We start from the raw sequence: 13,941 nt of genomic DNA, 5'->3' as shown, positions 1-13,941 counted from the left end.
GCAATCTTCTTTGCTCAACTTTAACCCCATGACAGTTGGAGTTGGTGTGGGCTTGCTTTTCTTCATATTAAACCTCTCCAAAATGTTTGCTACATACTTTGCTTGAGAAATAAAAATACCATTTTCTGTTTGCTTCACTTCTATGCCCAAAAAATACACTAACAACCCCAGGTCAGTCATTTCAAACTCACTTTTCATGACTTCTTTGAAATCAGCGATAAGGAAATCATCACTCCCTTTAAAAATAGAGTCATCTACATATAAGACAACAATAAGAAGCTTACCGTCACTCTCTTTGATGTAGAGAGTAGGTTCACTGTCACATTTTTCGAAGCCATTGTCCAACAAGTAAGCATCTATCCTGCTATACCATGCACGTGGTGCTTGCTTCAACCCATAAAGAGATTTCCTCAACCTATACACCTTGTCTTATTGGCCTTCTACCTCATAACCAGGTGGTTGTGCAACATATACTTCCTCTTTCAACACTCCATTCAAGAACGTTGATTTTACATCCATTTGATACACTTTCCATTTATGTTGTGTGGCAATCGACAACACTGTACGCATTGTCTCCATCCTCACGACTGATGCAAATGTCTCTGCATAATCTCTTCCATGATGCTGCTTGTATCCTTTGACAACTAGCCTTACTTTATGCCTTTGAATCTTTCCTTCAGCGTTTCTCTTGGTCATATAGATCCTCTTCACTCCAATGACTTCTTTTCCTTGCGGAAGTTCTACTAACTCCCATGTCTCATTCTTTTCTATTGCTCCTATTTCTTCATCCATTGCCGCAACCCATTTTTCTTCTTTGACTGCATCCTCAAAATGGATTGGGTCATCTACATGACAAAGCAATGCAAATAAGGAATTCAAGCCTGCACTACTATCAACTTCATCTTGGTAATATATTTCACTTAATTTTCTGAATTTTTGTCTTCTTATGCTTGTGGAAGATGGGCTTGACATGTCACTTTATGTTGTGCTTGAGGTAGATGACGTTGCGGATATTTGTGGTTTGATTGGAGTAGTACTTTCTTGACTGCGCGACACTGTCTTATTATTTGTTGATAGTGTTACTTGGTGATTGCTTTGTTGTGCTTGAATAGGAGTATAAGGAGTCATTGTTGAGGAATTGCTTTTTGTGGTCAATTCCTCTTTGTTTTCATGTGGTATACATGTTTTCACATTGATTATCTTCTCCAAACTTTCGTCCAATGCTTCATCTTCTATGAATTGTACATCTCTGTTGATTATGACCTTCTTAGTTGATGGATTGTAGAGCTTGTATGCCTTGGATTCATCGCTCTATCTAACAAATATGCGTTTCTCCCCCTTGTTGTCTAACTTCTTCCTTAATTCATCTGGGACATTTTCATACGCCGCACATCCAAACACTCTCATATAAGTGACTATATGCTTTCTTCCACTCCATGCCTCTTCAGGAACCATATTCTTGACACTTTTGGTTAGACACCTATTAATGATATATGTTGCACAAGCGATAGCTTCAGCCCAATATTCATTTGGAAAATGCTTTGCCTTTGACATACTCCTTGCCATTTCCATAATGGTCCTATTTTTTTTCCCTGACACCATTTTGTTGAGGTGTATACCTTGTTGTAAATTTTTTGAATTCCATGCTCCATGCAAAAATGTAGGAAATCATTTGAGATGTATTTTCCACCTCTGTTAGTCCTCAAGGCTTTGATGTAGTGTTCACTTTGCTTCTCAATAAGAGCTTTGTATTGGCAGAAGCGCTCAAACACTTTATTTTTCTATTTTAGGAAGTAGTCCCATGTCTTCCTTGTATAATTATCTATGAAAGTCAAAACATAATAGCTTCCACCAATTGATGGTGTTTGCATTGGTCCACATAAGTCTGAATGGACAATCTCCAAAGGTTCATTTTCCCTTATTGACTTTCTTGTTGGAAATGTATTTCTATGTTGTTTTCCCAAGATGCATCATTCACATAAGCTGTCCAATTTTTCTATGAGTGGCAATCCCTTCACCATGCCTTTTCTATGCAGAAAATTCAAACCTCCAAAATTGAGATGACCAAATCTCAAATGCCATAACCAATTTTCATCTGACCTCTACTTGAAAGTTTACTTGTGTGACAGTTGCAAATTTTCTTTCATCCTCTTGTGAATTCATTAAAAGTTGTGCTTGGGCACCTTCTTCTTCCAAATCCATTTTTATCTTTAGGGGGAACATTCTAGTGTTTGTCATCTTAACTTTTGCAATCAGTTGTCTGCTTGGAGACTTATCCAAAATTGTGCACTCATAATTTTTAAAAAAGACATTGTATCCCTTTTGCATGAGTTTCCCAATGCTTATGAGGTTATTCTTCAAACTAGGGACAAAATAAACATTTGAAATTTACTTCTTCTCCCCCCTCTTTGTTAGAATATTGATTCTTCCTTTTCCCATGACAAAGGCTTTTCTATCAATCCCTAATGTCACTTTAGATTTCACATTTTCATCTAGATTGGAAAACATTTTTATATTCCCTATCATGTGGTTACTGCATCCTGAATGTAGGAGCCATACATCCCTTTGTTTTTCTTGTGCTACATTACAAGTTAAAAATACGCTATATTGGTTCTGATTTTCTTTTGTGAAATTTGCACTTGGTCTGTTACTTATGTCATGGTTCTTCTTTCTAAATTCATTTGCTTAATGATCATACTTCTTACAATAATGACATTGAACTTGAGATTTGTCATACCTCCGACCTTGTGATTGATTCTGGCTTGGGCCTTGACTTGAATTTTGATTTTTGTCCCTTCCACTTGAGCTTGAAGGGCTGCCTCTTCCACCTCTGTGTGGGCTTCTTCCTCTTCCTCTAGTATATGATCTTCCTCTTCCTCTAACTTGACCAAATGAAACTTGTGTCTTGAAGGCATGCTCCAATGAGGATTTTGTTGCTCTATTTAGTCTATGTTCATGAGAAATTAGTGATGCATGAAGCTCATCCACTGAAAATTGTGAGAGATCCTTTGTCTCTTCTATGGCCACAACAATGGCATCAAATCTTGTTGGAAGGCTTCTCAAAATTTTCTCAACTATTCTCCTTTCCTCAAGTGTCTCACCATGAGACCTGATTTGAGTAACCAATCCAATTACTTGTGTAAAAAATGAGTCTACATTCTCAGACTCTTTCATACAAATTGTCTCAAAGTCTCTCCTCAACATTTGTAGTTTTGTTGTCTTCACTTTTTCCATGCCTTGGTAGGCTGTCTGGAGGTGTCCCATGAATTTGTTGTTGCTGCAATTCTTAGGAAAATACTTTCATGAACTGCTTGAAAAATATAAAAGAGGGCTTTTGAATCCTTCTTCATGTTGTCCCTGAACAAATCCTTTTCTTCTTGTGACAAGGCATTGTATGTTGTTGCATTGTTGGTTCTTGGAAACCATTCTCCACCAAATCCCAAATATCTTGGGAAGAAAATAGAGCCTTCATTGTTATAACTCAGTAGTCATAACTTTTACCATTAAAGTGAGGTATTTGAGGATTAGTGAAGCTTGTGCTTGATGTTGCCATTTTAACTGTTAAAAATGAACTTTCCGCCTGCTGGTAAATATGCTGGTAAATAGGCTCCAAAAATCTGTCTTCAAAACAATTTTTAACTCCTAGTAAAAACGCTTTTTCTTACACTAATAGATTTTAACCTGGCTCTGATACCAGGTGAAAGAGTTGCCATTTTAACTGTTAAAAACAACTTTCTCCTTGCTAGTAAATACACTCCAAAAATCTGTCTTCAAAACAATTTTTAACTCCTAGTAAAAATGCTTGTTCTTACACTAACAGAGTTTAACCTGATACCATGTGAAAGAGTTAGGGGAGAGGAGTCTACCTCTAGACTTCAAATCGCGCCACCTAGTAAAAACGCTTGTTCTTACACTAACAGAGTTTAACCTGGCTCTGATACCACGTGAAAGACTTAGGGGAGAGGAGGTATCACGTGAAAGAGTTAGGGGAGAGGAGTCTGCCTTTAGACTTCAAATCGCGCTGAAAGAGTTAGGGGAGAGGAGTCTGCCTCTAGACTTCAGAGTAAAATAGAGTGGTTGCGCGGTTGCGTGGTAAAAATGAAACATCATATTCTAGAGACATACAGCAACAAACTATACTTTAGATTTTAATTTCCAAACACATGAAAATACATTGGCATGATAAATGGAGGTTGCACTCCTTCACCAAGTAAAACAAGAATTCTTTTTGAGATTTACATTCACCAGGAGTTGCCAAAAATACTCACACTTGTAACTAAGATGTACTGAGATTTACATTCACTAGGAGAAGTTACAGAAGTAAAACTTGTAACTAAGATGTTTTAGGCACACACCACAAATTGCTCCACGATTTTCTCTCTGAAACTTCTCAAACTTACTCCCTCGACTAAGCTAAAGACCTCTCCATACATGTCTATTTGAAGCATACGTTTCAACACATTAATTTCTGACAAAGTCAAAGTATTAAGACATAGCAACACATTAATTTCTGACAAAGTCAAAGTATTAAGACATAGTATGGGCGCTTTTACAAAATATATGATTTTGTGAACTTGCAGATGTTGCCAACTGCGGAATAAATGTTTGACCATACTTTTTCACCAAGTTTTCATTAAGTGCACTTTCGTTATTAATTACTCGATGTGTGTTGCTGAATGGAGAATTTGTACTCCTACTCATAACTTCATCTTTACTGCGGAATAAATGTTTGACCATACTTTTTCACCAAGCTTTCATTAAGTGCACTTTCGTTATTAATTACTCGATGTATGTGTGTTATAGAATGGAGAATTTGTACTCCTACTCAGAACTTCATCTTTCCTTTAGCCTACAAACAAAATCTGCAACCTGCAAAAATTCTACTTGGTTGATTTACAAACAAAATCTACAAAAATTCTACTTGGTTGATTTACACTTGTACAACGAGTATACATGTTGTGAGTTTATTTATTGATTAATTTTCCAAACATTTATAAAAATAATAGTTTATATTTTTTGTTTTGTTTTTTAAATATAAAGTTAAATTAAACTAGTTTCAATATTAGATTTAAGCATCAATGAAATATTATCACTAAAATTGTGCAAAATTCTTTAATAAAATGTTATATATCAAACTTGAGCTCATCTTAAAATAGTTTAATTCTCTAAAATGAAATAACCTACTAAAAACTAAATCTCACACCAACCAATTTAATTTAGGTACACCACGTGGATAGATAATTGTCCGACTTCAAGTTATGGTTATTGTATGAAATTTCCAACCGCTTTGGAAAAGGTTTTCCCGAGATATTGGCAAAGCTGCAAGTCACATCATCATGTGTTTTTTTCTTTTTCCACATGGTGATTTACATGGATCTCGTGACCCAGGGGTTAAATTTGACGGGTTTGACGGGTCCCCTTACCCGTCACGGAATTCTTTTAGGACGGTTTTATATTTAAATTGCCCTTCATATGACTTCTAATATTTATTTTTACCATGCATAATATTTTTTATATAAAAACATAATTAACAATAATTTATCATTTTTTATTCTTAAAATTTATAAAGTAAAATAAAAAATTAACAAATAAAGTGGACATTCGAGCACAGGGTACCTCAAGTATTCTCATCTCATCTAGCGTATGGAGATCACATTGACTGCATTATCATCTCTTCTAGCTTATAACCAACACATCTACTATGTTATCATCTCTTCTAGCGTATCGACATCACATCGACTGCATTATCATCTCTTCATCCACTACGTTATTATCTCTTCTGGCATATCGAAAGCACATGAAAGGTGTAACATGAAGTCACAGGGCATAAAACCCTCACAACAGTGATAAGAACTAATCGCTCTTCCACATACATTATATACATGTCGAGTACTGTGTGAGAAGGCGGGAATTGAAGCATGTGGTGTGGATGCAAAGCATACCACATCGAATGCGGCTATGTTACCCACGAGGATCAAGGTCAATGTCACACTCTCGACACTAAAAAAACAAACCTTGATATTTTCTCTCACAAAGGTTGCATTAGATATGGGGTGAAAATCGCTGCTTCTTGAACTTTAGAAGATATTGGGATGATAGGAATGCCTCGTGGACTTGGAAGCTTGCACACAGGATTCACGCAAGTCGAAGCTTCACATGCGACACTGGTAGCTGAAATTATTACCGATTTATCCACAACCATCACATGTGTAGTTGGAACCATACATGTAGCACAACGCATGCTCACTATGGCTAAAATGTCGAATCCTCAACATTCTCATCCACCCTTCCCTCTTTGCCATGCTGCAATTTTTAATAGATAGTTAAAAAATAATAAAATGAAATTATTACCGACTTATCCACAACCATCGCATGTGTAGTTGGAACCATACATGTAGCACAACGCATGCTCACTATGGCTAAAATGTCGAATCCTCAACATTCTCATCCACCCTTCCCTCTTTGCCATGCTGCAATTTTTAATAGATAGTTAAAAAATAATAAAATCGATCTACCTCTGCCCATTTCTGCCCCAAATCTTTTAGAGGGTACTCTGAAACACGTTAAAATTAGTTGGAGTATTAAATAAATGAATTTAAATGTGACACAAAAACTTATGCATTGTCTTATAAGTCTGAGAGATAACTTTAAATTCTGTGCATATTTACACTTAATTTATTATTTAATAAATAATTTACTATAAATTTATAAATAAGTTTAATAATCTTTATTAATTCAATCCTAATAAGTGTTGTCAATAATTATGATTCGTTTATCATTTAAACTAAAACAATATCACTAAATAATATTAAAAAAAAATTACATATTGAGATTTAATTGTATTTAACCCAGGTAATTTGGAACCTATAATCCAATACCATAATGGAGATAATATGGAACTTGTGGTCTAATACTTGAGCTTCACATAATTTTTCAATATTGTTGAATGATTATATAAAATTAAATAGGAGCAAATTTTATAATTCACATATAGTTTTGAGGATTAAGTAAAAGTTGTGTAGGTTTTAAAATTATTTATTTATAAATAATGGTTAAATAAAATAAAAGGAAATAAATTTGACCACGACACAAATTTTGTGGGTGCATGGCCGCGTTTGTGATGGTAATTTAAATTTACCTACCCGGGGTCATTTTGCGATTCAGACATATCCCAGTGTCAGCTAAATATATATTTTTGCGATTCAGACATATCCCAGTGTCAGCTAAATATATATTTTATAAATAAATATATATAAAATTTAAAACTTTTCATTTTTTAATATACCCGTCATTTTGACTTTTTTTTCAAAATTATTTGCAAGTTAACCTTCACATGTATATTTTAGAATTAACTGTATTTTACGGTTAAAAAGCGGAAAAACGAGTAAACCGGCGTCAAATTTAAAGCCTTATCTCGTCCCACATTTGTAGCTTCACAGTCGTGCAATGAACGTAGGTACAAGGAATATTTATGTATTGTCTGGCGCGCACCACAGAAATTATCGAATATTATGGCGTTGTCAGAAGGAGGTCAGTATGGCCGACACCTGGCACGACTTTAGGTTTAAATTTCAATCATCAGTCTCCAAATTGAAAGTGCAATCGGGATTGGAAAAACCATCAAACAAATTTGGAAGCAAACAATAAATTCCTGCGGGGGCGCCTCAAAGATAACGGCGAAGATGGCAGGAGGTCTAGATCTACCTCGCGCACTCTACATATGCTTGCTTTCACTCAGCTATCTGCTGATCATCGTAGCTGCAGCAGCTTACCCGAGGCTGGGTAGAAGCAGCTTCCCAGAGGGTTTTAAATTTGGTGCTGGGTCATCTGCTTATCAGGTTCCACCTTCTATCACTTTTACTCACTGTACTTACATTTCTTAATTGAAATTATGTACCCCTCTGCCTTCATCATTTTCATGATGTTTAGATTGATTATAATTGTTTTACAGGTGGAGGGAGCTGCCCGGGAAGGCCGGAGAGGTCCCAGCATTTGGGATACATTCTCCCACATTCAAGGTTCATTACTGGCATACATGCGCCATTACCAATATGAAGAGTTGAATATTTTATTGGGATGGTTTATTCATCTATTGTTGTGGAGCAGTCTAATTATTAGTGTTTTTTTGGTGTGTTTGTGTGGAATTTTGTGATAGAATTTTTAGCCAGATTATGATTTTGTGATATAATTTTTTAGGGAGATTATGAATTTTAGTTAATTTTTATACTTTGGTTTTGATTTTAGCTAGTTTTTAAAATTGGTTTTGAATGTATTAATAGATTTAGTATTTTTTAATTTTTTGGACATTAGATTTTTGCACATTAACGATGGCAAAAAATTTCTATAATCTTTACCAATTTTTTAATAAAAATGCAAAACTCAGAAATTCTTACCAAATTTCAGATAAAAATTATCAAACTAACTTAAAAACAAATTCCTACAAAAATTTCTGGTAAAAATGACCAAGCAAAAAAGTCTTAGTTATACCACTGCTTTTGATGCAGGTAAAATTGCCGATGGAAAGAATGGGGACATTGCAGTCGATCAATACCACCGCTACAAGGTACAAATTAAAATGATAAGAAAAATTGAAGTACTGAATTTCGAATCTAGCACTATAATTGTTTTATTTTTGTAAGAGTAGCTGCTGGAATTATTTTATTTGTAATCTGCAGGATGATGTTCGGCTTCTTAAATACTTGGGAATGAACATGTATCGTTTTTCTATCTCCTGGTCGCGCATATTTCCTAGTAAGTTGAAATAAGAACCAGTTTGCCCATACACATATATAAATCTGCAATGGATTTTAACTGCTGGCTTCCATTTTTTATATTTTACAGTGGGTTCGCCAAGACAGGGAGGTGTCAATAAAGAGGGCATCGCTTATTATAATAATCTCATCAACGAGCTGCTCAAGAATGGTATTTAAAACAAATGTTAGCTACCCATGTGAAGAGCTTTACGTATACCTGGCCTTTTATACATGGATCTGAGTTTTGATGCAGGTGTAGAGCCTTTTGTTACTCTGTATCACTGGGACTTGCCACAAGCTCTGGAGGACGAATACGGTGGATTTCGTAGCAAAAAAGTTGTGTAAGATCCGCTACCGTAATCCTGTTTCACGCTTCGTAAAGGTCAGAAAACATGGTAATTCTGATATGATTTTAATTTCCAGGGACGACTTTGGCATATTCTCAGAAGAATGCTTTCGTGCTTTTGGAGACCGTGTGAAGTACTGGGTAACTGTTAACGAACCGTTGATCTTCTCATATTTTTCTTACGATGTGGGGCTTCACGCACCGGGCCGCTGTTCGCCTGGATTTGGAAACTGCACTGCGGGAAATTCAGCGACAGAGCCTTATATTGTAGCCCATAACATGCTTCTTGCACATAGTACCGCTGTAAAAATATATAGGCATAAATACCAGGTGAGGTTATGCAGTTTTAAAAATCACACTCTGGAATATAATCTGAAGATATACATCAGTTGAATAACTGTTGGCAAAAAAAATGCAGGGGAAGCAGAAAGGTTCCATTGGCATAGCACTTGAAGTGGACTGGACGGTGCCATTCTCAAAGTCTCTGCTTGATCAAAGTGCTGCCCAGAGAGCAATTGACTTCAGAATAGGGTGGTATGCAGAGCATGCCATGTTACTAGGATTTGATTGATATCTGATTTTTTACTTCAGAATAGGTTGGTATGCAGAGCATGCCATGTTACTAGGGTTTGATTGATATTTGATTTTTTACTTCTCGTATGCAGAGCATGCCATGTTACTAGGGTAGGGTTTGATTGATATTTGATTTTTTACTTCAGAATATAGGGTGGTATGCAGAGCATGCCATGTTACTAGGGTTTGATTGATGTTTGGTTTTAGAAGGTTAAAAAGCAGTTTAGATTTCCGATTTTAAGAATATTTATTTTATGCAGAGCATGCCATGTTACTAGGGTTTGATTGATGTTTGGTTTTAGAATGTTAAAATGAAGTTTAGATTTCCGATGTTAAGAATATTTTGAAATAAATAGATAAGAGGGAAGTTAATTATCTGATCTTATTCTTGTTTGATAAATTCTGAAATCTCTAATTGAGATAAACATGGTCAGCAATTGAAGTTGTTATATGACTCTGGCATAAAACACTATGCATCTTTATCTCAATTACAGATTTAGAAATATCTCTTGAAAAAAAATAGACAATTGACCTAGTTCTTGTCCACAGCATTAATAATATTCTCAAATCTACAATCTATTCTCTAATTTACCATTGGGATAAGTTCAACAAAGAGACAATGAAACTAATAGCAATAATGCATTTTGGCTACAGGTTTTTGAATCCATTGACATCAGGAAAATACCCTGATTCCATGAAAAGTTTAGTAGGAGCGCGGCTGCCACGGTTTACCGATGAAGAGTCAAAAGAGCTGAAAGGTTCATTCGACTTCCTCGGTTTTAACTACTATTCCACGCAATTTGCAATCAACAATCCCAACCCACTAAACCCACTGAAGACAGATTACGTTCTTGATGCCCGTGCTAATCTATCCTGTAAGTTTAGTTTGTGCTCAATAATGGCAAATTACTAAGCGATCTGTGGTTCATCCATCTCAGCTGCAACTTTCCGTATTGAAACATTCTTGGTTTTGTATATGTTGTGTGTTTCAGATGAAGTAAACAGAGTGTACATTGGATCCAGTGTAAGCACTTGAGTTTTTCCTTAAGAAGTTGATTATTTGACTACTGCACAACAAACTTATTGGAATTCTAGTAAAAGATGTCCTTATCTGCAGGAAGGTGTCAGCGCTTTCAGGTCTTATCCCGCTGGATTGAAGGACGTAATAAATTATATAAAGCACCGTTATAACAACCCTCCCATATACATCACTGAGACTGGTATGTAGATGCAGAGTAATCTTTATATCTATTGTCGACCTCAGAAATATTTATTTTGCAATCAGGCTAATAGGAATGAAGTAAAAAAAATTGATCTCACTGGTACTGATAAGAGTGAAGCTAAAAAATTACTTCATTTTTTTGAAATATTTCCAAAACTAATCATAAAAACAAAGTAGTTTATCGGATTTTGGATAGAAAGTAATCTAGTGCTTTGTTAAAGTAATTAGGGCTCCCCATTAAAATAATATATTAAACATGATAAAAGTATTGTCCAACCAAACTTAAAAAAAAAAACACAAAATACACCATTAAAATAAATTCAACACTTCCAACCTCGAAATAAATTCAACACTTCCAACCTTTTGAAAAAGAAATCTATGCCGTCAAAAAAATATGAATATGATGATTGAAAATACCATTAATTTCAACAGGATATGCTGATTTTGACAATGGTACAACCCCGCTTGAACGAGCATTGAACGATTCTGGGCGAGTGAAGTACCATTTTCGCCATTTATCTTACTTAATTCAAGCCATTAGGTATGTATGTGAATCCTGTAATTATTTGAGTTCGATTTCCATCCTATTCAAGCTGTGAAGTATATATGTGAATGCTGTAATTATTTGAGTTTTAGGGAGGGTGCGGACGTGCGAGGATACCTGGTTTGGTCGTTTCTGGACAATTTCGAGTGGGCGAGTGGATACAATTATCGATTTGGTTTATTCTATGTGGATTACAGAAACGGTTTAAGACGACATCCCAGGGCATCTGCAAAATGGTTTCGAAACATTCTTAAAGAATAATTCATGGTTTGTTTCGCGGCAGGGAGGAGCTGGAAAACCCCAGAAATTTACCCAAACTACAAGGATTATATCTGAGCCAAACCTATTATTGTAGATATTAAATTTGATTCATATTGCACTTAGGAAATAACATATTTTAATGTTGACAGGGTCTCTGCAATTTAGTTTTACACACAACTCTAATGTTCTTTTCAATGAAAGCTGAAGTTTGAATTTTGGATTGTAAGATGATAACGCTGTTTTTTGTTCCAACCGCTGAAACACAATGGAATGAACTTTAGTTTTATAAAATAAAATAGATGGACATTTTTATCCCACATCGATAAAGCTGCGACGCACTGACAACTCTGTTACCCTGTTAAGGAATTAAAATAAAATGTGAACTTTATTTCACAGAGATAAAGCTGAGCTTTGATGAAATTGAACGATTTAGACATTTAGTTTGCAGCGCTATAAATACATTAAAGGGTAAACTCTAGCTTTACTTTGTTAGAGAATTGTCACCTTCTTATGAGAAATTATTATTAATTATTATTACTAGGTTGAGTGGATGAGACATTAAGGTGATGTTTGAGATCACTCGATGTTTGAGATCACTGGTCAGAATGATAGAAATTATTATTAATTATTATTACTAGGTTGACTTTGTTAGAGAATTGTCACCTTCTTATGAGAAATTATTATTAATTATTATTACTAGGTTGAGTGGATGAGACATTAAGGTGATGTTTGAGATCACTCGATGTTTGAGATCACTGGTCAGAATGATAGAAATTATTATTAATTATTATTACTAGGTTGAGGATGATGATGGATGAGACATGAAGGTGATGTTTGAGATCAATGGTCACAATAATACTAGAATAATGAGGATGATGATGAGGATGATGATGGATGAGATATCAAGGTGATGATGATGAGGATGATGATGGATGAGATATCAAGGTGATGTTTGAGATCACTGGTCACAATAATACTAGAATAATGAGGATGATGATGGATGAGATATCAAGATGATGTTTGAGATCACTGGTCAGAATAGTGGGGAGTTAGATTTGATAATTTTTTTCATCTAAATTTAAATATGAGAATCTATTTAATTTATTATAATAATTTTTTTATAATATTAATGGGGAGTTAGATTTGATATTTTTTTCATCTAAATTTAAATATGAGAATTTATTTAATTTATTATAATAATTCTTTTATAAAATATTAGGATTTATAAAATTTTATAAAATATTAAGATTTATAAATATTTTATAAATGTATTATCTAATTATTAGTTTAAATTTTTAAGGTCTACAACTTATTTTCTATTTTGTAAATTAGGTAAATCAGGTCGTAAAGGGATTTGAAGCTTGGATTTTGATCACCAATTGAGCTAACCCTCTAAACATATATGTTGGTCTTATGAAAATAATAAATTTATTATGATGATGTTGATTAACGTACACTGAGAACAATAAGGTCTAGTGGACCTTAAGAATAGAGATTAATTGAGGCTTTTTAAAATTTTATTTCTATGGTGAATAGAGATTAATTGAGGCTTTTTAAAATTTTATTTCAATTTTGAAATAGAAGGGAGATTGCTACACTTCTAGTGATTGAACAAGTCAAGAAATAGAAGGGAGATCGGTGATTGAATATGTCAAGAAGGTTGGTAGTGTGGCTGACTATAATTTTTATTCTTAATAAAGATTAAATTTCAATTATACTTTAAAATATATATATATATATATATATATATTTTTTTTAAACAAGAATTGATGATAGAGAGATAAGTGCATATAAAACAATTTAATTAATCTAGAAGGGAAAACAATAAAATAGGTAAATGGAATTTAAAAGTAATTATTGTAAATACATAATGGAAGTGTAAGCTTAAGTTATCTTAAATGAGCTAAGTTAGTGGTATCAATCAATATCTATTGGAGATATGGGTTTGATAGGTGTTACCTTTGGAGGTGGTCATTTAGGTGACAATCATATTCATGAGTGGCTAGGAGCGTATGATTGCGTGTAAGCATTAATGAGAGCTTGACAAAACTAGTTGGAAGTTGGGGGAGGCATATATATTCCTTGAGGAAGATATACATATCATTATTATTTAGGAGGATACAACAATCTTGGAGTTGTTAGTGCAAAAGGAGGAGGACCATATTGCTAAATAAGATAGGGTCTATGCTAGGTTACAATGAATTTATGGGGGGATGAGAGCTCCAATTCTTTTTAGACTTCT

General features: G+C 34.4%; 1 protein-coding gene across 1 annotated transcript; it reads left to right on the top strand.

Moving 5' to 3' along the window:
* The first annotated feature begins 7,587 nt into the window (after nucleotides 1–7,587).
* LOC149261532 (beta-glucosidase 12-like) lies at nucleotides 7,588–12,016 on the top strand. Its single transcript, XM_089381951.1, has 13 exons — nucleotides 7,588–7,838; nucleotides 7,952–8,018; nucleotides 8,505–8,563; nucleotides 8,676–8,751; nucleotides 8,842–8,922; nucleotides 9,007–9,094; nucleotides 9,177–9,429; nucleotides 9,518–9,633; nucleotides 10,327–10,547; nucleotides 10,665–10,696; nucleotides 10,790–10,892; nucleotides 11,327–11,435; nucleotides 11,531–12,016. Exons 1-13 carry the CDS (start codon nucleotides 7,683–7,685, stop codon nucleotides 11,697–11,699), a joined length of 1,530 nt encoding a protein of 509 aa, XP_089238077.1. The 5' UTR covers nucleotides 7,588–7,682; the 3' UTR covers nucleotides 11,700–12,016.
* The last annotated feature ends 1,925 nt before the right edge of the window (nucleotides 12,017–13,941 follow it).

This window comes from Pinus tabuliformis, chromosome 6 (genome assembly GCF_031772625.1).
Source record: "Pinus tabuliformis cultivar Carrire ecotype Pingquan chromosome 6, CPIR1, whole genome shotgun sequence".
In the NCBI taxonomy this organism is placed as follows: domain Eukaryota; kingdom Viridiplantae; phylum Streptophyta; class Pinopsida; order Pinales; family Pinaceae; genus Pinus; species Pinus tabuliformis.
This window is presented reverse-complemented; position numbering and strand designations above follow the sequence as displayed.

Coding starts and splice junctions, on each gene's coding strand:
- LOC149261532 (XM_089381951.1), top strand. CDS start 7,683: ATGGCAGGAGGTCTAGATCTACCTCGCGCACTCTACATATGCTTGCTT. Junction 10,548..10,664: donor TGCCCGTGCTAATCTATCCT/GTAAGTTTAGTT, acceptor TGTGTGTTTCAG/ATGAAGTAAACAGAGTGTAC. Junction 11,436..11,530: donor TACTTAATTCAAGCCATTAG/GTATGTATGTGA, acceptor TTTGAGTTTTAG/GGAGGGTGCGGACGTGCGAG.